The following is a 24,200-nucleotide window of genomic DNA, read 5'->3' as shown; positions in this document are numbered from 1 at the left end:
TGTTTCAATATTTTTCAAAAATAGCAGATATACAATATATATATTTTTGGGGCTATTTTTTTGATAGCCCAAAGAAATCTTAAAAATGACTCGGATGCGTTCCCGGATTGAATGGGCTAACCCCTTTATCTGTATTTTAAACGTTGGCTATTCAAAAATAGCAGATGCACAAGCTCACAGCGTGTCACTTCGTGCTGCGCTGCGAGCAGCTTGTACAGTATATACATCTGCTATTTTTTGAGGGGGAAAAAAAATGATAATCTTGAAAAGTATTGGAACATTTTGAATAATTTAGATGTGGGTGTCAGTGTGGGTACTGTCTCGTGCATCATGGTCACACCCACACCCAGCAGAGTGCCTGTGAGGATGGGGGCGCCGTAGAGCACCATGCATAATGAATGATGTCTGCGTGTGTGAGCTGAAATAGGGCAGCCAAGTCGAGGGAGAAACCTTGAAGACGAAGAGGGATGAAGGCATCTTTTCATACAAATGGTGCATTTATACAGTATAGCACAGGGGTCTTCAACGTTTTCAGGCCAAGGAACCCCTAGCTGAGAGAGAGAGAGACGAAGCAGGGACCCCCTACTCTATATTGTATTTCAGATTTTTTTTTAAAACTTGGTCTGCTCTTTTTTCCTCCACACCTATACCTCTTTGCGAAAAATAGCCGATCTACAAGCTCACAACGCCTCGCCGCGCTGACCCCCTGTTGAAGACCCCTGGTATAGGACCTTTTATCCTAGACCAGGGGTCTTCAAAGTTTTCAGGCCAAGGACCCCCTAGCTGAGAGAGAGATGAAGCAGGGACCCCCTACTCTATATTGTATAAAATTGTGTTTCAGATTCAACTTTTTTTTGTTTAATTGGTCTGTTCTTTTTTCCCTCTACACCAAACACCTCTTTGCGAAAAATAGCCGATCTACAAGCTCACAACGCCTCGCAGCGCGAGGCGTTGTGAGCTTGTAGATCTGCTATTTTTGGCTAAAGTTCTCCTCAGAAAAGGGATGCTAGGGTTCAAGTGGTTAAGGTAAAAAAAAAATCCTATCACACAAAGATTTGGCGGACCCCCTGTAGTAACTCTGAGGACCCCCTAGGGGTCCCGGACCCCTGTTGAAGACCCCTGTCCTAGATTCTTTACAATGACTGCGCATTACATTCACCCATTCACACGCACACATTCATACACCGCCTGCAGAGGAAACCACGCAAGGCACCGACCTGCTTATCGGGAGCAATTAGGGGTTCAGTGTCTTGCTCAATAAGGACACCTATATAGGCACTAACTCTGGGGGGCAGCCCCGGATCGAACTGTGAACCTTCCGGTTCCCAAGCGGCCGCTCTACCTCCTGAGCCAGAGCCACTGCCGCCTCGAATACGCGCGTCCGAGGCTGGCAACATACTGCACAGACAGAGTCGGCCCATGCCAATAGGCAGAGTAGGCAAATCGCCATTAGGCTGCGGGGGGGGGGGGGGGGGGGGGGGGGCGCCCACCAGGCGCCCACCAAGCCAAGATTTCAGTTTTTTTGTTTTATATAATAGAAAAATATACATATTCACTTAGTTGTTCGTAAATAGTGCCTAAATAAAGTGACTAAAGGGGTGCGTATTTTCGATAAGCGCAAACGGGCGTGCGTGGCAACCGGCGTGTAAATCTCTTATATGTGTGTGTCACTGGTCTTCCTCATTTTTGTCTGACAGTCAGAGAGGCGCGTTCACGTGGAGAATCATTTGCATTGCTCCACGTCCCATTTAAGACCATAAAAGGCAACCGGAAACGAGACGGAATACATCGCAACCCTTCAAAAGGAACAGATCTACAAGCTGACAAAGCGGCGCGACAAAGAGATGCAACATAAAGTGGGAGTGAAACCCGTTTTTATTTAGAACTTAATATATACAGTATTTACATGAACTTAAATAGACTTTTAACGCGTGTGTGCGGGCAGGGGTGACGGCCTCCACAAGATGAATCTGAGGGCGGAACACACACGTACGTGTTGCATGATGAACTCTGTGTAAAAACGTCAGAGGCTTGACATGTTTGACATTTCAAATCCGTTTCAATATGCAAATAATTCGACCTGTATTGTTAGAAGGATGCATTCCAGATAATTTAAGGAGTGCTTCATACATCCCTTGGTATGTGCAGAAACCGGTTTATAATTTCATGGTACAGCAAAGTACCCCCCCCCCCCCCCCCACTACTCAGTGTTGAATTCGGCCAAAACATTCTTCTTTTTCTTATCGAGTCAAGTCTATTTAACAACAAATTACAACAAAATGTTATCTCATGGCACTTAACATGAAACAGCAGTGGTTGAAACAGCAGTTGTTGTCGTAAGTGTGCTGCAAGTGCTGTCAAAGTGTGGTCCTTGAAGGGCTTCCAGGGGGTCCCCCATAAAAATGTGAACATATTTACAACTTCTTGTTATAACATCTTGTATGAGGGTCCCTGGCACAACATCATTTTCAGATGGGGGTCCGCTTCCATATTAGTTCGGGGCATGAAAAAGTTGAGAACCACTACAGAGACCCAGACATTCCCCTATGAGCAAGCACTTGGAGACAACAGCAAGGAAAAACTCCCCTTTAACTTGAAGAAACTTCAAACACAACCTGGCCTTGTGTCTTGTGTTTTTACACATGGATTCGTCGTTAACATGTACAAATATGACATCCCTTCAATGAAATGTTGTAGTCTCTGTAATACAATATGATGGTCAATGGTATCAAACGCAACACTATGGTAGATGCAATTACACGTAGGAGGTAATTTGTGACTTTCACCAGCACTGTCACTGTGCCATGATGTACTCTAAATACAAACTGAATGTCACATAACTGCTTAGTGAATGAATTTGAATGTCACGTAACTGCTTGGTTACTGAAAACCAATGTCACATAACTGCTTTGTTACTGAAATTGAATGTCACATAACTGCTTGGTGAATGAAACTGAAGGTCACATAAGTGCTTGGTGACTGAATGTCTCATAACTGCTTGGTGAATGGTGACTGAAACTGAGTGTCACATAACTGCTTAATGTTGACTGCTTTCTCAAGGACCTTAAAGAAAAAGGGAAGGTTAGATAGGTCTAGTTGGCTAAAACCCCTGAATAAAGGGCAGGCTTTTTAATAATCTTGTAAAGAAGTGCTAACTAAGGACTTACTAAGTACAGTAGTCTGGCAGAGATGGGGTCTAATTACTGTAGTCTCGCGTAGCCAGACAACTATTCCACAATCTCTGAATGCTATATAGAGTCTGGAACTACACTGGCCGTTCACGAAAATATATTTTAACCCATTAAGACCTGAAGCCGATTCTACATGTCTCCTAAATCCCAACAGTATTCTGAAAAAAACGTATGTTTCTATATCAGTGGTGCTCAAACTTTTTCATGTCAAGGACCCCCAAAATGATATGTATTTGGCCGCGGACCCCCATCTGAAAATATTTTGTTCCAGGGACCCCCAGATGCAAAGATTTGAGTTAAAAATGTTTGCTTTAAAAATATATATATTCAAAGATTTGCACACATTTTCACGATTTTTCAAAAATAGCAGATCTACAAGCTCGTAGCGCTAAATATATTTAGATGATTTGTACTTATATTAGGATAAACTTGCGCGACTGTAAAGACCAAGCGGAAGTGAGGAGGAGGCTTCACATCCGGTTTATATGTTAATCATGATCAGAGCTTCCGAGTCCCAGATTGTATGACCGGAAACATTTGAAAATTGTGGGAGGCAACAGTCTGGCCACGCGAGACTAGTGTCTAATACAGTGGTTCTCAAACTGTTTCATGTCAAGGACCCGCAAATTAACACTTATTAGCCCGCGGACCCCCATTTGAAAATATATGCCAGGGACCCCCATAAGAGAAGATTTGTACGGCTCTCGCAGTGATTCTCAACCATTTTAATTTCAAGGACCCCCCAGTTTGACATGTATTATTGGGCTACGGACCCCCACTTAATGGCATTTCTATCAGTGGGACACCAATTTATATTGTAAACTCAATGTTAATGTAACTCTAAGAGAGTTACAGACCCCTAAGGGTCCATTTGGTTCCTAACTATCTATCATTTAGCTGGGGACCCCCTGGAACTCCCTCAAGGACCCCTGGGGGTCCCCGGACCCCACATTGAGAACCAATGGTCTAATAGACAGGTTGATGTTTTTTGATTACTAAATCGCTGAAGTAAATTCAGAAAGGTTGCTTGGCAACTACATTTAAACACAATCGCAACAGTGTAAATGTGTATCAGGTGTGTGTTCTAAGGTGCCTTTGTTTCAGGATAAATTGGTGCCAGTTGAAGGCAGGAGGTGATGAATTTAGTCTCTAATAGAATTTTATCATGAACCCATTTAGATGTGGAAAGCCTACGCGTTGTTATAACTTTCAATCTGGGAAGGCGTCTGTGTCATTTTAGTTGTTACCATATATCGTCACTGTCGACCTTGTTTCTCCAAGTTTCAAATTTGTATGTTTTTTTTTGTAAATGAAAGCCCTATACTTCATCATACAAGAGTGTCACACAAAAGTAGTGAAAATAGCAAATCTACAAGCGCACGACGCCTCGCAATGCGATCGGCTAATTTCACAATTTTAAATCGTTTTTAAAATAATAATAAAAGGAACGGTTTTGGACATAGAAGGTTTCTTAATGGGTTAAAGAAGCTCAGGAAGTCATTCCTACTGAGAGCTATAGGAATACAGTAACCACTTAAACCCTCTATACTTAATAAAACGAACCTGCAACTGTACTTGGCATGCTCTTTTTCCCCCTACACCAAATGTCTTTCCCAAAAATAGCCGACTGATCTGCGTTATGTGACCTTGTAGATCTGCTATTTTTTTGGTGAACATTCCTCCGCCCAGAATATTAGATGCTGGGCTTGAAGTGGTTAATAGAGTTATGACTCTTTGTCAGCTTGGCCAAAGTGATGTAAAGGAACCTAGGATTGATTTTATATTATTCCAAAAGATGATTAATAGGTGGCTCTGCAGATACACTATAACATATAGAATTAGCTGTTAACGTGTGAAAGAAAGAACAAGGCTTTACTATTATGACATGCCCAGAATAGGGATGTCATTATAGTACTGTAGAGGTATACGTGATTTCATTTATCCTATTTAGTTGTACTACTGCAAGTGGTGGTGTTAATTTTGTATTACGTTTATGTATAACTCCTCTTCAGTTTACTTTTAACTTAATTAACTGAAGTGGTAGGAGGCAGACACAGTTTCTATGGTGTTTTGGGTGGGTGACTGCACTAGTGGATGCACAGAGTGGTGTGTAGGACTGAATCTCAACTCAATAAACACGGCTCTCATATCTAGATATGAGAGTTGCATCATCCATGGGCCTGTCACAATTATTACATTTTTACCTGATTCACGCAATTATCTGAATATCTTTTGCAAACTTGTCAGAATCCTTTCCATTCTTCTGCATCGATTCTTCTGTTGAAAAATAGTGAAAATAACCGATCTACAAGCTCGGCTAGTTTCACTATCTTTGAAAATATTTTAAATGCATGGCCTGTTTTGGCCATAGTGCAGTATTTATTTTGATTATTGGTAGCGGGTCATTGTCAGTCATTACTTTGTATACCAAAACTATTTAGTCATATCTGCCCTGTGCAGTTTTGGTTTACGAAGACTAAAAGCCAAACAGAGAAGCAATTTAGATGTATATGTTCCAATGTGCGATGCGACGCGGTGTGAGCTTGTAGATCGGCTATTTTCAAATAGCCTAGGTATAAAATAGGGCTAAAGTGGTTAATGTATGTTTTATAATATCATCATTTATATCTGAAAAGTAACTAGTAACTAAAGTTTTCAAATAATTGTGGTGGAGTAAAAGTACAATATTTGCCTCTGAGATGTAGTGGAGTAGAAGTAAAAGTATTGGAAATTAGAAATACTCAAGTAAAGTACAAATACCTCAAAATTGTACTTAAGTACAGTACTCAAGTAAATGTACTTTCCGTTACTTTCCGCCACAAACACAGTCAAAAAAACTGTTTGCCTCTGCCCGTCAGCAACACCTGCCGCTTGATAGAGACCTTGTTAAATAAATAATCTGGCCAACCTCGGCCTTGACCACGCCCTGCAGTGACGTCGTCCAAGGAGAAACAACGACATCATATGGCTCTTACACCGTCTGTTGTGGGAGAACGATAACTTTGAATGTGATACACATTGTACTTCTCATGGGTATCAGCCTTTGGAAACTAGCTGTCGCACTTGGATTCGTTAACCGTTTAAAACTGTAGCTCTTGTCTTCCACAGGAGACTTTGTTCATTGTTTTTGCCTAGCGAGGTAGTCAGGGTGATCGACATTCCATTGAGACCTGAAGCCGGTTCTACATGTCTCCTAAATCTCAACAGCATTCTGAAAAACCTTACAAAGAAATAATACTCCCAAAGAATTTGAGTACAACGAATGCTGTCAGACGTTAAATGCCATCGCGGACGATACACTGAATCTCTGGAAAGAGTCCTGCGTTTGAAGGGGAGGCTGGTAGACTAAAGGTTCAAAGTGTCGTCATTGTTGCATCTTGCGTACGGGTACATAAGAGTCATTCTTTTGCTCTGGTTCCTCAGACGTTGTAGCAGATTTCTTTGCCTATTCCAAAAACTAATAGCAGATATACAAGCTCATAGCGCTGCACCGAGTTCTCTGAAAAAAACGTATGTTGCTATAATATCAGTGGTTCTCAAACTTTTTCATGTCAAGGACTCCCAAAAGAAGACTGTATGTATGTATTTGGCCATGGACCCCCCCATCTCAAAATATTTATTTCCAGGGACCCCCATGAAGCAAAGATTTGAGTTACAAATGTTCCATTTAAAAAGTATATATATTCAAATATTCGCACAAATGTTCAAGATTGTTAAAAAAAAAAGCAGATCTACAAGCTCGGTGCCGTGCTATGAGCTTGTATATCTGCTATTTTTGAATTGCCCAAAGAAATCTTAAAATGACAGAGATGCTTTTCCGGTCTTAATGGGTTAATAATGATAAACCGCCCATGTTCTCCCACACAACTATCCTTCTCCGTTCACTGCACTGGCTCCCTGTAGCAGCTCGCATTCAGTTTAAAACCCTGGTGCTAGCCTATAGGGCAGTGAAAGGAACAGCTCCCTCTTACCTCCGGCTATGGTCAATGCCTACACCCCTGCCCGACCACTTCGGTCTGCCACCTCGGGGCGACTGATTGCCTCGTCACTCAAGGGTCCTTCTGGTCGATCGACACGGTCACGACTTTTTTCTGTTCTGGCCCCACAGTGGTGGAATGAACTTCCCACTGATGTCAGGACAGCAGAGTCACTGCCCATCTTTCGCCGCAGGCTGAAAACCCACCTCTTCAAGAAACACTACCCTTCCTCTTTGCCTGGCCTACTTGTTGTTAACTAGTTGTACGAACTACTGTTGTATTGTTGTACTGTTTTATTGGATCTTGTTTAGTCGATACACTTTTTGTATTAGCTCGTGCTCACTTGATTTTGCTATTTTGTCTCATCTGTTTAAGAGAGTAGGTAGCTGATATATTGCACTTTCACCTTAGCGCTAGGTATACTCTTGGTTGCTTGTTTTTACGGGAAATGCACTTAAGACTTCTGGTGATTAGTAGTTTCGTTCCCTACCTATGTTGAATGCACTTATTGTAAGTCGCTTTGGATAAAAGCGTCTGCTAAATGACTGTAATGTAATGTAATGTAATGTAATAAACATTTACAACAATAAAGAATAGCAGCAGTATGAAGAAAAGGTTGGTTGGTCCTAGCGCTTAAGGTGTGTCTTGTCGTCTTAATACATATTATTGAAGAGGGTCTGTCCCTGGGGCTTTTTGTGTTCTCTTTTTAGCATAACCTTTGACTGTACTGCCTGTGCTGTTGTCAAACTTGTTATACCTGTACTGTTGTCACACTCATTTAATTAAGTATTCAATCAATCAATGCCAAATGTCTTGTGCATGCTGGAGTAGGCCATGGAAGTGCATTTTTCACATGTTGTGAATTCCTAATCTCACACCCACCACCCCAGTCTCCCTGCATATTTGTGCACAACTGACGTACGTCATAACATCAGAGATCCACAAAGATATTGTTATTTGACCCCATGTTGTTTTTACTTTCATTGATTGGGAAGTGCACTGTTTTCTGAAAAGTGCTGTACAAAATAACTTTATAATAATATTTTTCTTCTTTTGTTTCACGATTTGTTCTCTCTCTGCAGGTTATGAAGATACTTATTATATACTTAAGATACCGTTATCTTATTAGGCATTATTTCATCGATAGCTTTTTCCGTTAATGGAATAATCGAGAAGCGCATTGTTTTATTTTGCTTCAACGAATCGACTTGAAAAAGATCTTTTGTCATTGACTAAATCAATTAGTAACCACTTATTTTATACAAAAATAGTGAAAATTGCTGATCTACAAACTCATAACGTGTCATGGTGTATGGTGTAGTGGTCTATTTTTACTAATTAGAAAAACTAATTGAAAGAAAACTATAGGTTACTGACGTAACCCCGGTTTTATGATAATATAAGCGAGATGTCTCGCTATGGGAGAGCGCCCTCCGGCGTGATCACACAGAAGTACACCTTCATAAACTTCCAGACAATCCTATTGGCTGGACTGACCTTCCTCTGACTGGAGGTCCCGCCCTCCTCCTATATCAGTCAGTGGATGGGTCATTTTCCCTAATTCAAGATAACCTTTCTCTTCTCGTTCGTAAACAAGAAGGGTGTCTTTCGAGACATCTCGCTTATATTATCATAAAACCGGGGTTACGTCAGTAACCTATAGTTTTATTTCAAATATTTCACTCGATGTCTCGCTATGGGAGATATAGTACACTCCCTGATTGTTATCTCGAAGTCCAGAGCAACCAGCCTAGGGACTTGATCCCCGTGTCTGGAGGCTACACTAAGGACCGTACTGTATGCGCCACAGGGGCTGCAGTTACGTCCAAACTGTAGAACCTGGCAAATGTCAAGGCCTAAACCCAACATGCCACACTGCAGACATCTCAGATGGAGACCCCCCCGAAGAGGGCCCATGATGTCTCTATTTCCCTCGTAGAATGTGCCCTCCGTTTTACTGGGGCAGCATCCCACCACTGGAATTGGCTACTGAATAGCCTCTACAATCCAGTGGGAAAGTGTCTGTTATGCAATGGGCTAGCCCACTATCCGTGGAGCCCATGACACAAATAGCTGATCTGACTTTCTCAAAGCCTTTAGATCTGCCAATGCACATTTCCAAAGCCCGAACCGGACAAAGGCAATGTAACCTTTCATCCTCCTAAGAGGCGAAAAATAGGCGGGTGCAACGCACCCAAGGTCACAAGGACACTTGGTACCAAGGGGTTCTCTGGCCCACACCCAGGTTTGGGTCTGACAACCACCCTTGTAGCCCCTTCCTTGAACTGCGTACACTCAGCGTGTACTTGACAGTGCATGAAGATCACTGAGCTCTACAGTAGTCACCGAAGCCATCAGTAACATAGTCTTGATTGACAGTTGTTCTGTCAATCTGACACAGAGGCTCGAAAAGTGTTGGACAGGAGTCCAACACCCGGCTCAAATCCCAGGGCGAGACCGGGGACTTTTGACTCGGGAAGAGACGTTCTGTCCCTTCCATGAACCGACAAACCAGGCGGTGCTGACCCACCGTCTCGGCCCCAAGTAATATGGCAGGCTGAGATAGCCGCCAAGCAGACTTTATTGAGGAAAAAGCTCTGCCCCTATCCATCAGGTCCTGTAGAAGGACTCAATGGACTTTGGTATGGAACGGCACAGTGCGAGACGTCTCGCATCATGTCTCAAACCATTCTGGGGTGACCCCACGGCACTCAGATTCATCCCCTCATGGGCTGAGCCCAGAGAGTCAGATGTACTGGTCAGGGACAAAATAACTCGCCCCCTGCTAGCGTTAGCATGTTTCTGCGTAACGGAAGCAGCCATGAGCGGTCGTACAGGAGAGGTTTGACTGATACCCAGTGACCCCTTCTGGGGCCACCAGTATCACCATCAGCCCCTGGTCCCTCACTCTCACGAGTGTGGGAGCTAACAGGGACAGGCGCAGAGACCAGTCGTCTGAGATGAATCACAGATTCCTCCAGCGACACAGCGCTGACACACATTTCTCTGTGACCAACACACGACCGCAACTGCCCAGCCTGTCTTAGCGATACGGCTGAGGCCCTCATACCTGATATTCTCATGCACATTTTGAAGGAGACCCTCCGGCCCGTGCAAAATTGTGCCAGGCAGGACAAAAAGGACTGATCCTTTTCAGTGGCGGACTGGCTTTGAACAATAGTGAGTTCAGAGTCCTGCCTATGAAATTCGCTGTTTGTGCAGGCACCAACACGCAGTTGATCCTGAAAACTTGATTTCAGTAGGTGAGACACCACTTTCCGAGTATGCTGCCTTGCCGCTGATTTTTGAGTCGGCTTGTAGCAGCCCATCATTCTATGTAAGACGTTATGCGAGTGCCTTCTCTCCTCAGAGGGCCAATCGCAACCTGCGTGAATTCGACAAATACTCTGGGGCTGAGGACGTTACAAACGGTAGCACCGTGTATTCGTAATTTAACCTCAGAACCCTAACAACAGAGATTTCTGTGTGGTGGGTAAAAAAGGAGCATAGAATTAGGCGTCTTTTAGGTCTATCGATGTGAACCAGTCTCTCTGACGCACCATGCGGAGAGAACGGATTTGATAATATCCTGAATTTGAACACCTTTAGATACTGATTGAGGGCTCTTAGGTCCAGTATCGGACGCAGCCCCCCCCCCCCCTTCTTTTTGACCAGGAATAGCACGAATAGAGCCCGCTGTTAGCTTGGTCTCTTGGTATTTCCTGTACAGTTCGTTTTCCTAACAGGGAGAATTATCTTCCTGTAGAAAGTCGCCCGCCTGTCCCCTGCTTATGAGAAGATCGCTTCCACTAGCTTGGGGAGGTCTCGAGGCGAACTGTAGTATACATCCCTGGATATAGAGTGCAGCACCTACTGTGGTGTGTTGCACCTTATCCATTCCGATATCATACAGTGGGGTTCCTACAACACTGGTTAGGCTCGATTGTGGTGCCATGGCGCCATATAGTGGTTGAACAGAGTCGACCGTGAGCCGTTCCCTTGGGGACAGGGCGTAATCGCCATCTCTTCATGGCGAGTATTCGCCCCGCTACCCTGAAGTGTCTGTGAGACCTCTGCGGTAGCGAGCGTGTGTCCCTTATGTTCTGGTTTTGTCCTGTTTCATTTCTTTTTGCCGTGCCCCTGAAATTCAGGCTGTAACGGTTTGAATTTTATTGGAGAAACAGGTAGAGAGGGTTCAATTTCCAATAACCACTCTGATGTCTTGCCAAGGAGACATCGTGGTCATAGTATCATCGAACCGGGGTTACAGTCGTAACTCATGTTTATATTCACACAACATTATCCACATAATGTATAGTGTGTAAAGTTATTCTCTCTTCCATCGGGCGGCGGAGCGTGTTCGCCTCGCCCACCCGGCCATCCGAACTCCAGGACCACCAGAGAGAGAGGGGGAGGCGGTGTCCACCGTCTCCTCCTGACATAGTCCCAGCCATGTCCCTCTCCTTTCTGTATTTCACTCTTGTAGAGTAGCTACCCGAGGCCTGCCTCTGGCTGGCTAGGGTGCTCCTCCTGGCCTGTAAGCTGCAAGCGAGAACGCCTGCCATTTAGGCGATGCGTGCTTCGCAATGGATTTGGGCTCTCGTGTCAGAGCCGTGGCTTCTGACGTGAGGTGTGTGTGGCCACCCCTTCTTCCACGGGTAGCGGAAGAGTAGGGCTCAGCCCAGGACACGTCAACTGTTGTCCCAGTGCTGGTTGCCAACAGGAGTAGGCATTAAAACCGTTCTCTCATACTGGCCGCGGCTCGTGGCTATAGGCTACGCCGCTGGCAACTCGAGGTCGAGTATGAGTCGTGGGGAGAGGCTCGTTTTACTGGCCAGTCGCCTGCTCAATGACCTGGTTATAGGGGACATAATCTGTACCCCGGAGTAACTTTTGGGCCTCGTCCATGTCCTCTTCCTAACTTGGTGTAGAAGGGACTGGAAATGTTTGGCCCGCTTTTCTGACGAACCTAGGTTCGGTTAGTCCACATACTTATGCGGAACGGACCTTCCTCACACGGCCCTCGGGCTGCGTGGGTTGGTCCCAGGCAAATAACACATGAGTTGTGTTCGTCGTGACCCGACATTCTATTCCCGCAGACCCCGCACTCTTTCGAGGGACAGGGGTCCCTTCGTTGCTGGACTGCAGCGGTCATTGTTCACAACACGCGTGGAGCTTGTTTGTGGCAAGGTCTGTAAACAGGGGAGTCGTGTATGGGAGAAAAACTTTCTAAGCTTTTATTGTCCCAGAGAAACAACACGATGTCGGTTTTAGCGTGTAGCTAACTGTAGCCTGCCCAGCTGGTAGTTTATGATGCTAGCTGGTGGCTTGCAGAGCTGAAAGAGAAACACTAGGAGCGTTTAACGCTAGTGTGTTTGCTCGGTTTTAGCTCGTGGCTACGAGGCCACTTTAGAGACGAAAACACGATGTGAAGCAGTGATGCTGTCATGTTTTACTCAGTGATAGCACGTCGTGTGCAAAACGTGTTGCTAGTGGGAGCTTTAAGCTCACCGATGGCAACGTGCTAAGCAAGCCGGTAGCATATTATGCTAGCTGGCGGCGTACAGGACTGTCTCTGAAGGAATACAGTAGGAGCGTACTACGCTGGTGTTTGCCCGGTGTTTAGTTTGTGGCTAAAACCCCTTCTGGGAGAAAACACGATGTGAAGCAGGTTATGCTGTCGTGTTTACTCTGTGTTAGCACGCAGTGTGTAACGTGTTGCTCGTAGGAGCTTGTTTTAAGCTTCACCGATGGCAACGCACTAAGCTAGCTGGCAGCGTATTAAGCTGGTCAGAAAAAAGACACATTTAAGAGTGTAAACGCTGGTGTGTTTGTTCAGTGTTTTAGCTCTTGGCTAAGAAACACCTCGGAGAAAAACCACGATGTAAAGCAGGGACGCTGTCGTGTTTGCTATAGCTTGCCAGACGTGTTGTTAGTGGGAGTTTATTAAGCTCACTGGTGACAACATGCTAAAAACTAGCTGGTGTCTTATGGCGCTAGCTGGTGGCGTGCAGAGCTGACCCGGAGAAAGCACACTAAGAGCGGACGACGCTGGTGTTTTTACTCGGTGTTAGCTTGTGGGTGAGAAGTCACCCCGGAGAAAAACACGATGTTAAGGTGTCGTGTTTACCCTGTGTTAGCATGGTAGCCTGCAAGAAGTGTCGCTAGTGGGAGCTTGTTAAGCTCTCGGTGACGACATGCTACGCTAGCCGGTAGTATTATGATACTACTACCCGGTGGCGTCCCACACTCTTTTCTGCGGGACCGGGGCTCTTGGACCCGGTCCTGCTCCTCAGAGTTGTGGAGACCACGTTCACGTTAAGCGTTTTAAGCTTTAGGGAACAGAACAGGGAGGAGGGAAAAAACGAAAACACAGGGGTTGAGCGGACTATGCTCACATGTTTGTTTTTCCCTAGCTAGCTCGTGGCTAACTGTGGCTAGCAGTCTGTGGGGCTGAGGAGAGCTCAGGGCTCTCCCTCTGGCAACCTGCTGCTAGGCTTGAAAGAAACAAACACTGGGGCCGAGTATATTATACTGGCGTGTTGTTCTTTACAGCTAGCTCAGGGCTAGCTGTGGCTAGTAATCAGGGTGAGACTAGGGAGAGTGTATTAAACTTGTCCTTCGAATCACGATTACTATGTAAGCAGACTATGCTTTCTTTTTAGCTTAATAAGCTTGGCTATGGAACGTATTAAGTTCCTAGCAGGGCAACTTGCGATATTATCACAGGTTTTGTAAAGAAAGTCAACACCTACCATCAGTAGCGTCTCGCGGTCCGGGATATTATCCTGTCCTGTTGAGACTTTCGCCGTACTGACTTCATAAGGTGGACTGAGAAGGTGCTTCCTCGATCGCGAACGAGAAGAGAAACTGAATTAGGGAAAATGACCCATCCACTGACTGATATAGGAGGAGGGCGGGACCTCCAGTCAGAGGAAGGTCAGTCCAGCCAATAGGATTGTCTGGAAGTTTATGAAGGTGTACTTCTGTGTGATCACGCCGGAGGGCGCTCTCCCATAGCGAGACATCGAGTGAAATATTTGAAATAAAACATTACATTTCAAATAGTTTGATTGCAGGCGGTTATTTCTTATAGTCGATTAAATCGATTTGTTTGATTAACTGTCGCACCTCTAGTACAGTGGTTCTCAAACCTTTTCACGTCAAGGACCCCCTAATTGACACTTATTACCCCACGGACCCCCATTTGAAAAGATAAGCCAGGCACCCCAATAAGAGAAGGTTTTTACGGCTCTCTGGCAGTGATTCTCAACCATTTTAATTTCAAGGACCCCCAGTTTGACATGCATTAGGGCTACGGACCCCCATTTAATGGCATTTATACCTCTGGGACCCCAATTCACATTGTAAAACCAATGTTAATGTAACTCTGAGAGTGTACAAATGGAACCAAATAGGGTCCATTTGGTTCCATTTGTACACTCTCTGAGTTACAGACCCATAAGGGTCCATTTGGTTCCTGTCCATCATCTAGCTAGGGACCCCCTGGAACCCCCTCAAGTACCCCTGGGGGTCCCCGGACCCCACTTTGAGAACCAATGCTCTAGTACACATGTATATTAATTTTTAAAAAAAAAATATATGTCTCTCTTGATAACCATTTCTCTGTCACTTCTCTCTCTCTTCCCCGTCTCTCCCTTACCTTCATCTACCTGTCTCTCTCTCTTCCCCGTCTCTCCCTTACCTTCATCCACCTGTCTCTCTCTCTCTCTGCAGGCGATGAAGAAGATCAACAAGGCGTGTGTGAAGTACCCCGAGTGGAAACAGAGACACAACCCCGGCCTAAAGCCATGGCTCTACCCGGAACAGACTACACTACCCAGCATCCCCCTCTCCGAGCTCAGCATCCAGCACGCAGACAGCCTGGAGAACATCGACGAGAGCTGCCTGGCCGAGAGCAAGGACAGAGAGAGAGAGAGAGACAGCGACTAGTGAACAACACATATGCACACACACCCCCACACACACACACACACACACACACGCGCACACACACACACACACACACACACACACACACACACACACACACACACACACACACACACACACACACACACACACACACACACAAACACATACACCCACACACACACAGTGGTGGGAAAAGTACTCAAATTCTTTACTTAAGTGAAAGTACCAATACTGCGATATAAAAATACTTTGTTACAAGTAAAAGTCCAGAATTCAAAATTTACTTGAGTAAAAGTACAAAAGTATTGGCATCAAAATGTACTTAAAGTACCAAAAGTAAAAGTACTAAATATTTGAAAATAGCAGATCTACAAGCTCACAACGCGTCGCGATGCGACGCGTTCTGAGCTTGTAGATCTGCTATTTTCAAATAGCCTCTGTATAAAATAGGGCTAAAGTGGTTAATGTATGTTTTATAATATCATAATTTATATCTGAAAAGTAACTAGTAACTAAAGTTTTCAAATAATTGTAGTGGAGTAAAAGTACAATATTTGCCTCTGAGATGTAGTGGAATAGAAGTAAAAGTATTGGAAATTGGAAATACTCAAGTAAAGTGCAAATACATCAAAATTGTACTTAAGTACAGTACTTAAGTAAATGTACTTAGTTACTTTCCACCACTGACACACACACACACACACACACACACACCTATAGATATACTGTAGCATACATTTGTATTTGCACATGTATGCATATATAGTAGCGCTGGGCATTTAACTGAAAATATATCGAAACCTATATCTCGCACCAATAACCACATCAATCTTGTTCATGTAGGTTCATTGAATAATCGAGCAATCGAAAAAATATTCGAATAGATTTTTTAATAATCTAATAAATTGATTAGTCGGATGAACTACTTAACCCTGTACTTTGTTGTACAATGGTGGCGTACAAAAATTGCTGATCTACAAGCTCATGCTTGTAGATCTGCTGTATATTTCTTTGCATCCGTTCATTATTCATAATCAAGGCAAAAGTTTGAAATAATTGTGATATTGTTTTGAAGTCATTTCACCCAGCCCTAATATATACACATGTATAGAGAGAGAGAGAGAGAGAGAGAACCATATAAATACATGAATATAAATACACATGTCATGCACACAGAAAGACATGCAGTTGCATATATACACACAATTCATACACATAATGTTTGAATCTCTACATGAAATATTACACAAACATTACACGCTCACATGCTAGTTGAACGCTTAACCCTTTTTTACAAGTTTACAAGTCGTTCAGACTGAGTACTTAAAGTAAAGTCACGGTGTCATTTTTGTGACATGTTGTGAATTTGAATACATGTGAATGAAATATTGTCAACCTCTAGATCAAGGGTTCTCAACCTTTTCAGGTCGCGACCCCCCAAAATATTTGGACTGGGGACCCCCCACCCTGACAAGCACTTGGAATTGTCGGCATTACATTTAGTTTGACTCGGTTCCACTGAAATTCTTTGTGAAAATAGCCGAACTACAAGCATGCGAGGTGCTGTGAGCTTGTAGATCGGCTATTTTCACAATGTTTGCCTCTTTCTTACGTAATATTTGACAATTTGGCCAATTTGGTTTTAAAAAGGTCTTAAAAGTCCTTGAATTGTAACTTTAGAAATGTGCAGATACCCTGTGTACACTTATACTGTATGTTGGGTTGTTTACTGCTGAGTGAGAAAACAATGTTGCACATTAAGCTAATGATCTGTGGACCCCCCAAACTGGGAGTCCCGACCCCCAGTTTGGCAACCACTGCTCTACATAACAAAATGTTATAGCACAGACCAGTGGTTCTCAACGTGGGGGCTTTGGACCCCCAGGGGTAGTTGAGGTGGTTCCAGGGGGTCCTAGGCTAAATTACTGATGATCAAGAACCAAATGTTTCTGTCCCGTGGCCTAAGCCATGTCAAGCTGGGCATCCTTGAACTGAGAAAGGTTGAGAATCAATTGATCTAGACAACACAATGTCATAGCAAAGACGAGGGCTGGGCAATTAACTGAAAATATATGATATTTAGAACCAATAACCAACATAATCTTTGTGATGTAGGTTAATCGAATAACCGAGAAGCAGGTTTCTTTTATAGTTTGTATTTATTTCTTATATATCAACGAATCGACACGAAAAAATGTGTATAGATTTTTTATAATCGATTACATCGATTAGTCTGTGTTATACTTCGTTATGCAATGGTGGTGTACGAAAACAGTTCTACAAGCTTACAACGCATTGCATCACGACGCATTCTGAGCTTGTACATCTGCTATTTTCACTATTTAAAACAAAAGTTTGAAATAATTGTGATATTGATTTGAAGTAATAATTGCCCAGCCCTAACATAGACCCATGTTCTTGTCGGTTCTCAGCTTTACGACCACATTTGTAGATCTGCTATTTTTGGTGTGCACCACCGGCGCCCAAACAAGTACAAATAGGGCATTAGTGTGCGTTCACTACAGCTCTGGTTCTCAACGTGGGTATCCGGGGGGTCCTTGAGGGGGTTCCAGGGGGTCCCCAGCTAAATGAGTTAATATAGCATCTCAACCACTTTAACCTATAAGTTAAAGTGGTTACCCTATAAGATATTTGACAATTGCCGACGTGCACGCTCACAACGTGTTGCATCGCAGTGTGTAGTGAGCGTGTAGTGAGCTTGTAGTGAGCTTGTTGTGAGCTTGTAGCTTGTAGCAACTTTCAAAAGATCTTGAAAAAAAATAATTTGGAATATGTTTGAAACATTTTAACAACACAAATCTTGTATGGGGGGGTCCTTGGCACAAAATATTTTCAGATGGCGGTCCTCAGCGAAGTACATATTAACATGTCAGGGGGTCCTTGACATGAAAGCATTAGTGAACCAGCTGCTCTACATTGTAAGGAGGCAGGAGGACGAGGTGGCTGAACTGAGTGGAGGGTTTGGCTGGTGAATGCATCCATTAGGAGCTTTAGTTATTAACACTGGAAAAGTGATGGTAAAACCCTGTTAATCCTGCTGTTGTTATCCCAGGCTCCAGGGCCAAGCGAGGACAGTGGCTCTGCTCTGCAAACAATAAAGTCCTCAATGCTGCAGAAGGAATCTGAATGCTGAGCAATGTGCAGAGTGCAATTCATTTGACTGTACACACTCAAGGTTACTTAATTATGTATAGCTTTGATGTTCTGCAAGACCGGCGCCTACTGGTTCATATATACTGTATGTACAGTATATATGCAGTGTATATCGTCTCTGTCGGGTGGAAACCTCATATGTCCAAAACTGTTTTATTTTGAAGATTCAGCAGATCTACAAGCTCGAAAGCTCGTTTCGAGCTTGTAGATCTGCTGCTTTTGATGCTTTTGTGTGGCGCTGTAGTATGATCAAGTAGGGCATTAATTTACGGGGGGAAAAAAGTCAGAATATGGAGTTTAGGAGGTAGTTCTGCCTGACAGCAACGATACATATATGTATATGCAAACACACGCTCACCCCACACACACACACACACACACACACACACACACACACACACACACACACACACACACACACACACACACACACACACACACACACACACACCATGTCATTGTCTCCCTGTCCTTGTTCTGTCTGTCATTGATTATGTGTCTGTCTGGATTACACGTCCCCTTTGTTAGCACATAATAAATATGTGGGTGTGTAGACACGGTAGCTGACACACACACACACACACACACACACACACACACACACACACACAGACACACACACACACACAGACACAGACACACAGACACACACAAACACGTTACTTTCCACGTGGGGATGCCAGAAGCAATTTCTCATTAAGAAAATTAAAACAGAAATGGCATTTGTTTGGGGGATTTTTTTAACGCTAACCTCAACCCATAAACCCAACCCATGTGATGCCAACCTGAATATCTTACTAATAATTTGCTCTAAAAATCTGAAGTCATGAAAATGGGGAACGGCAGTGGTCCAGGCGACCGCTTGGGGAAACGGACGGATCCCGGTTCGATCCCCAGCTCTCCCCCTGAGTTTATTGTCTAAGTGTCCTTGAGCAAGTGAACTTCTCCCAATGAGCAGATTTTTTGCCTTGCTCGCTGTTCCTCCACCGTCAGTCTGTGAAAGTCTGAATGTAATTCACATAGTAAAGCACTTTGGAGAAAGGCGCTATACAAATGCACCATTTACCATTTACCAAAAGGGCCGTTCCCCTCAAGCGGAACTAACTCACGTTTGTCTGGTTTTACTACATTTTGTCCCCATGTGAATAGTAATCACACGCTCTCACGCATGCACACACAAACACACACACACACACACACACACACACACACACACACACACACACACACACACACCACACACACAATGTTTGCTCCTCTGTTAAAGAGCTGTATGATGAATGTATGTAGAGTTTGAAACTTAAACACAGATTAATACAAAGGTTTTCAATTTAATTGGTTTTCTGAGTCATTTCTCTCTCGATTTGTGTGTGTGTGTGTGTGTGTGTGTGTGTGTGTGTCTGTGCTTGCTTATTACTATACTTGGGAGGGCCAAATGTCCTCACATAGCCTCGCGTAGCCAGACAATATCACACGACACACTGCCGAGGGCTAAAGTGCATGCAATTTTGCAAAGGCAGATTCGTCTGGAACCAGGCTAGTCCTCACAAGCATAGTAAAATGTGTGTGCGTGCGTGCGTCGGTCAGAAACGGTCACAGATCATTGACCTGCATAGTTAAATCCTGAGTGTGTGTTGTGTGTCTGTCACTCCCGAGAGTGTACAAATGGAACCTCATCGACCCGTAAGGGTCCACTTGGTTCCATTTGTGCACTCTCAGAGTTGAATAAACACTGAGGATTTTGCTGTGCAGTGATCATTTTCATAATGGTCCCGTTCACACCTTCCAGGGACACAGAATATATCATTGATTTTTCAAAAGCAGACACAATCATCTCTGTCGTGCAGAAACCTTGTATCTCCATGTTTCAACATTTTATGTTTTTTCATAAATGAATGGCCTACTATGCCGTGCATGAGTGTCGAGCAAAAGTATTGAAAAGAGCAGATCTACAAGCTCACAACGCGGTGCACTGCAATGCGTTGTGAGCTTGTAGATCTGCTATTTCCGCTACTTTCTAAACTTTTTGAAAGTGCAAGCCAGGTAATGTGGTTACGTGTGGTTAAATTTGTGGGGTTTTATTAAATATTGAACCTATGAAAAGTATGAACTAGAGCCTGTGATTAAATGATAACTACATTGGATCCTTTGAAACACATACTGTAGGTTCTGGTTCCCATTGCCTGAAAGGTACTGTAACAGTTTTGGACATACAAGGTTTCTGCTCCGACAGCGACGATATCTGAGATATGTGTGTGTGCATCCTGACCTAAAGCGGGATCATCCCCCCAATCTGTTGTCATGGCAACCTTCAGATCAACTCACCATTAAAGCAGCGAGGGAGAGAGAGAGAGAGAGACCAGAGCCTGCATGTCAGACAGGAAGTGAGTTATTACAGGGTGTGTGTGTGTGTGTGTGTACATGTGCGTGTGTGTGCTGTGGATTGCCTTGTCAACAGGCAGGACTAGTTAGTTGGTTGACATAAAACTGTTATTTTTACATTTTTACCATTTCCAGCTGAAAATCAGTACATTTCAGCAAGAGACACCGTTGTAGGACTAAAACTGAAACATTTGAAAATGGCAAATGGTGCATTTATATATATATATATATATATATATATATTACATTACATTACAATACAAAGCACATGACATTAACATATACAGTACATACACACAAACAAGTGCTCCCTTATCTTTCCCTAGACTAATGGACCCTCTATAGGGGAACCTTTTCTAATAGACATGTTTTTGTCTGCTGCTTAAAAGACCTCAGATTGGTTGTCACTTTGTCACTGGTTTTGAGGTCGTTCCACTGTGTGGCTCCCATGTAAGTAAATGAACCCTTTATTTTACTTTACTTTGAAAAGCCGGGTGGCTCACATCTGCTACACTGGCTCTGGTGAGAACATGGTGTACTTCGTTTGCCAGAGTAAAACATGTCTTTAAAGAATGATGTGGACCTAGCCATATATGATCTTATGAACCGTGGTCAGTCTGGCCATGCATTACCCTGGATTCTACTGGGAGCCAGCTGAGCTCTCTAAATTGGTTCCTACCTACAGTATATGTGTTCTGGGTCCCAACCCTAGAATGACCCTGATCAGTCTATTCTGAGCTGACTGTAGCTTGGTTTTGAGGGATTTCATCAAGCCCTCGAACCAAGATGTACTATGCAAAATCAAAGTGGCACATACTGTAATAAGAGAGTTGGCCACCACCTGTTTAGTGTCCCTACCTTGCTGTCCGTGCCAAAACGTTTGTCATTCCGTAGACCTTGCTCAGTACCTTGCCGGCCGAATTTAGCACACAATTTGCACTTTTAGTATACTCAAGCATACCTTAAGTAGTAATTTATTAGTACTTGAGTACACTTAAGATCAATTTAAGACGGCCAAAATAGTACATCCATACTAAAAATATACTTGAATACATTCATCAAAAGTATACTTTTAGTATGCAATTTTTTTACCTGGGTAGCCCTATTTTATACCTAGGGTATTTGAAAATAGCCGATCTACAAGCTCACAACGCGTCACATCGCGACGCGTTGTGAGCTTGTAGATCTGCTATTTTTGGCTAAAGTTCTCCTCAGAAAAGGGATACTAGGGTTCATTTGCCAACTCCTGTGAGCTTGCATTTGCCAACTCCTCGCTCAGGGAACTCTCCGGTGTGGCTTGCTCCTTATGGGACAACTTAAGTACAGTAGACTTGAATAAATGTACTTGGTCACGCAGCTTTCCAACGCTTCATCTGGAGTGTACAGTTGTAATGTCCTCTCCTCTTCCTCCAGCCGACCGGCCATTTATCTAGCTTCCCTCCTGTCCTTGTTTCTAATCATCCACCCATCCTTTACTCCTTAATGAGGCCTCTGTTTCACCGACTCAGCCGTTATCCTGACGTACCGTATGTACGTACGTGCTTGTGTGTACGTACATACAGTACGTGTGTGTGCGTGCGTGCGTGCGTGCGTGCGTGCGTGTGTGTGTGTGTGTGTGTGTGTGTGTGTGTGTTATGTGAACCATGTGGCCGCATTGTCTTCCACTCCTCCGCAGTGGGACGCACAAACACTGCACGGTGACTTCCCTGTGTGTGTGTGTGTGTGTGTGTGTGTGTGTGTGTGTGTGTGTGCCACCCCCACAGCAGTGGTGATGACTCATCACTCCCTTTGCCTCCTACTCTCTTCTCCCTCCTCTCTTCTTACACCCCTCCTTCCTCTGTCCCTGCCTTCTTATCCTCCACTCTTCATCCCTTCATTCATTTGCCCTATCTCTCCTCTCTATTTCCTTTCTCTTTTCTCCTCTCCTCTTCTCTTCTCCTTGTTCTCTCACTCTCCTTTTCTGCCAGCTCATCCTTCTATCTTCCTCCCAGCCCAGACCCCCCCCCCCCCCCCCACCACCACCACCTCCTCCCCTTCTCCTCTCCAATAACGTCTCCCTAAACCTGACAGTCTGCAGACAGAAGGGAGTCACACGTTTGTGTGTTTAACCTGGCATCCATACTGTAGGTGAGAAGTGTCAAACACTTCCAGGGGGTCCCCAGCAAAAGTAGTTAATGTAGCATCACAATCATTTTTTAACTCAAACCTTTGCTTCTGGGGGTCCCTGGAGCAAAACGTTTTGAGATGGGGGGGGGGTCTGCGGCCATCCTTTTGGGGGTCCTTGACATGAAAACCACTGATATAGCAACATATGTTTTTTCAGAAAACTGTTGTTGATTTCTTTTTTGTGTGTGTGACAGCGTTGCAAATGAGGGCAAACCTCAATGCTCTTTTCGAGAACAAACAAAGGTTTCAATCAATCAATCAATCAATCAATCAATACAATAGGACTTAAGCTAGAAGACGATACACCTTTATTAATCCTGTGGGAAATTAGTATCCAGCTCCGCCCGTGCAGCTGACGGCTCCTCAGAGGCACTCTCTGGAGGTTAAGTGTCTCGCTCAGGGACACTAGACACATTATGCTAAGGAGGGCTGGGCGGTGAATTGGTGACCTGATTACCAGACGGCCTCTCTACCCCACTAATGCCTGATTTGTACTTGGTTGCACACCGGTGTCGCATGCTGTAAAATAGCAGATATACAAGCTCACAACGCGTCACATTCGTGACGCGTTGTGAGCTTGTACATCTGCTATTTTACTGAGCACGACACCGACACGTAACTAAAGTGTGACTGAGGCTTAAGCTGTTGGCCGGCCCATAAAGCTTAGTGGTTACGTGTATTTACTGGAGAAGCCAAAAACAATGCCATGAACTCCTGCGTGAGGCCACTGGTAAACATAACACATGCATAAATAGCTCAATACAAAGAGTGAACTTGAGTACAAAGTCTAATCCTAAAACTCGTTAAACTAACAGCAACAGGAGCCGGGGTGTTTTAGTCCATGACAGTTCACCTCACCCCCCCCCCTCCATGGTTTATAGAAACAACTACACAGGGTCTTCCGTGTGGATCGGACATCATGTGGTCAGTGTGTGATGTCACGTCAGTCATCTATGACAGTGGTTCTCAAGCTTTTCAGGCCGCTACCCCCCAAAATAATCATATTTGAAACTGGGGACCCCCCACCCTGACAAGCACTTGGAATTGTAGGAGTTGAGGCAATACATTTAGCTTGACCCGGGTTCCACAGGTGCTAATTATGAAAATAGCCGATCTACATGCGTTGTGAGGCGTTGTGAGCATGTAGATCGACAATTTTCCAAACGTTTCCCTCTTTCTTAGTTAATATTTGACAATTTCAACATTTTTGACCATTCTTATGGTATAGTTTACTTTTGACACAGTAATGGTTTTAAATGTATGTTGTTTTGTTTACCGTTTAAGTGAATAAAATGACGTCAACTATGACGTCAGAGTTTCAGACAAGTCCAACTTCTTGGCTGTAGAGAATTGGTAGAGAACTGACCGACGGGAG

General features: G+C 44.0%; 1 protein-coding gene across 2 annotated transcripts in view; it reads left to right on the top strand.

Moving 5' to 3' along the window:
- stard10 (StAR related lipid transfer domain containing 10) overlaps positions 1-15,325 on the top strand; it is a 53,120-nt gene extending 37,795 nt beyond the window's left edge. For both annotated transcript variants that reach the window (XM_084064386.1, XM_084064387.1), the window contains exon 7: positions 14,906-15,325. In XM_084064386.1, coding sequence (XP_083920512.1) covers positions 14,906-15,121 — 216 coding nt within the window. In that variant the 3' untranslated portion in view covers positions 15,122-15,325. The remainder of the gene's footprint in view (positions 1-14,905) is intronic.
- Positions 15,326-24,200: the final 8,875 nt, after the last annotated feature.

The sequence above is a fragment of the Gymnoscopelus microlampas genome (genome assembly GCF_963454915.1).
Source record: "Gymnoscopelus microlampas genome assembly, chromosome: 8".
Lineage (NCBI taxonomy): Eukaryota > Metazoa > Chordata > Actinopteri > Myctophiformes > Myctophidae > Gymnoscopelus > Gymnoscopelus microlampas.
Note: the sequence above shows the minus strand (reverse complement) of the source record. Positions and strands in the feature narration are given on the sequence as shown.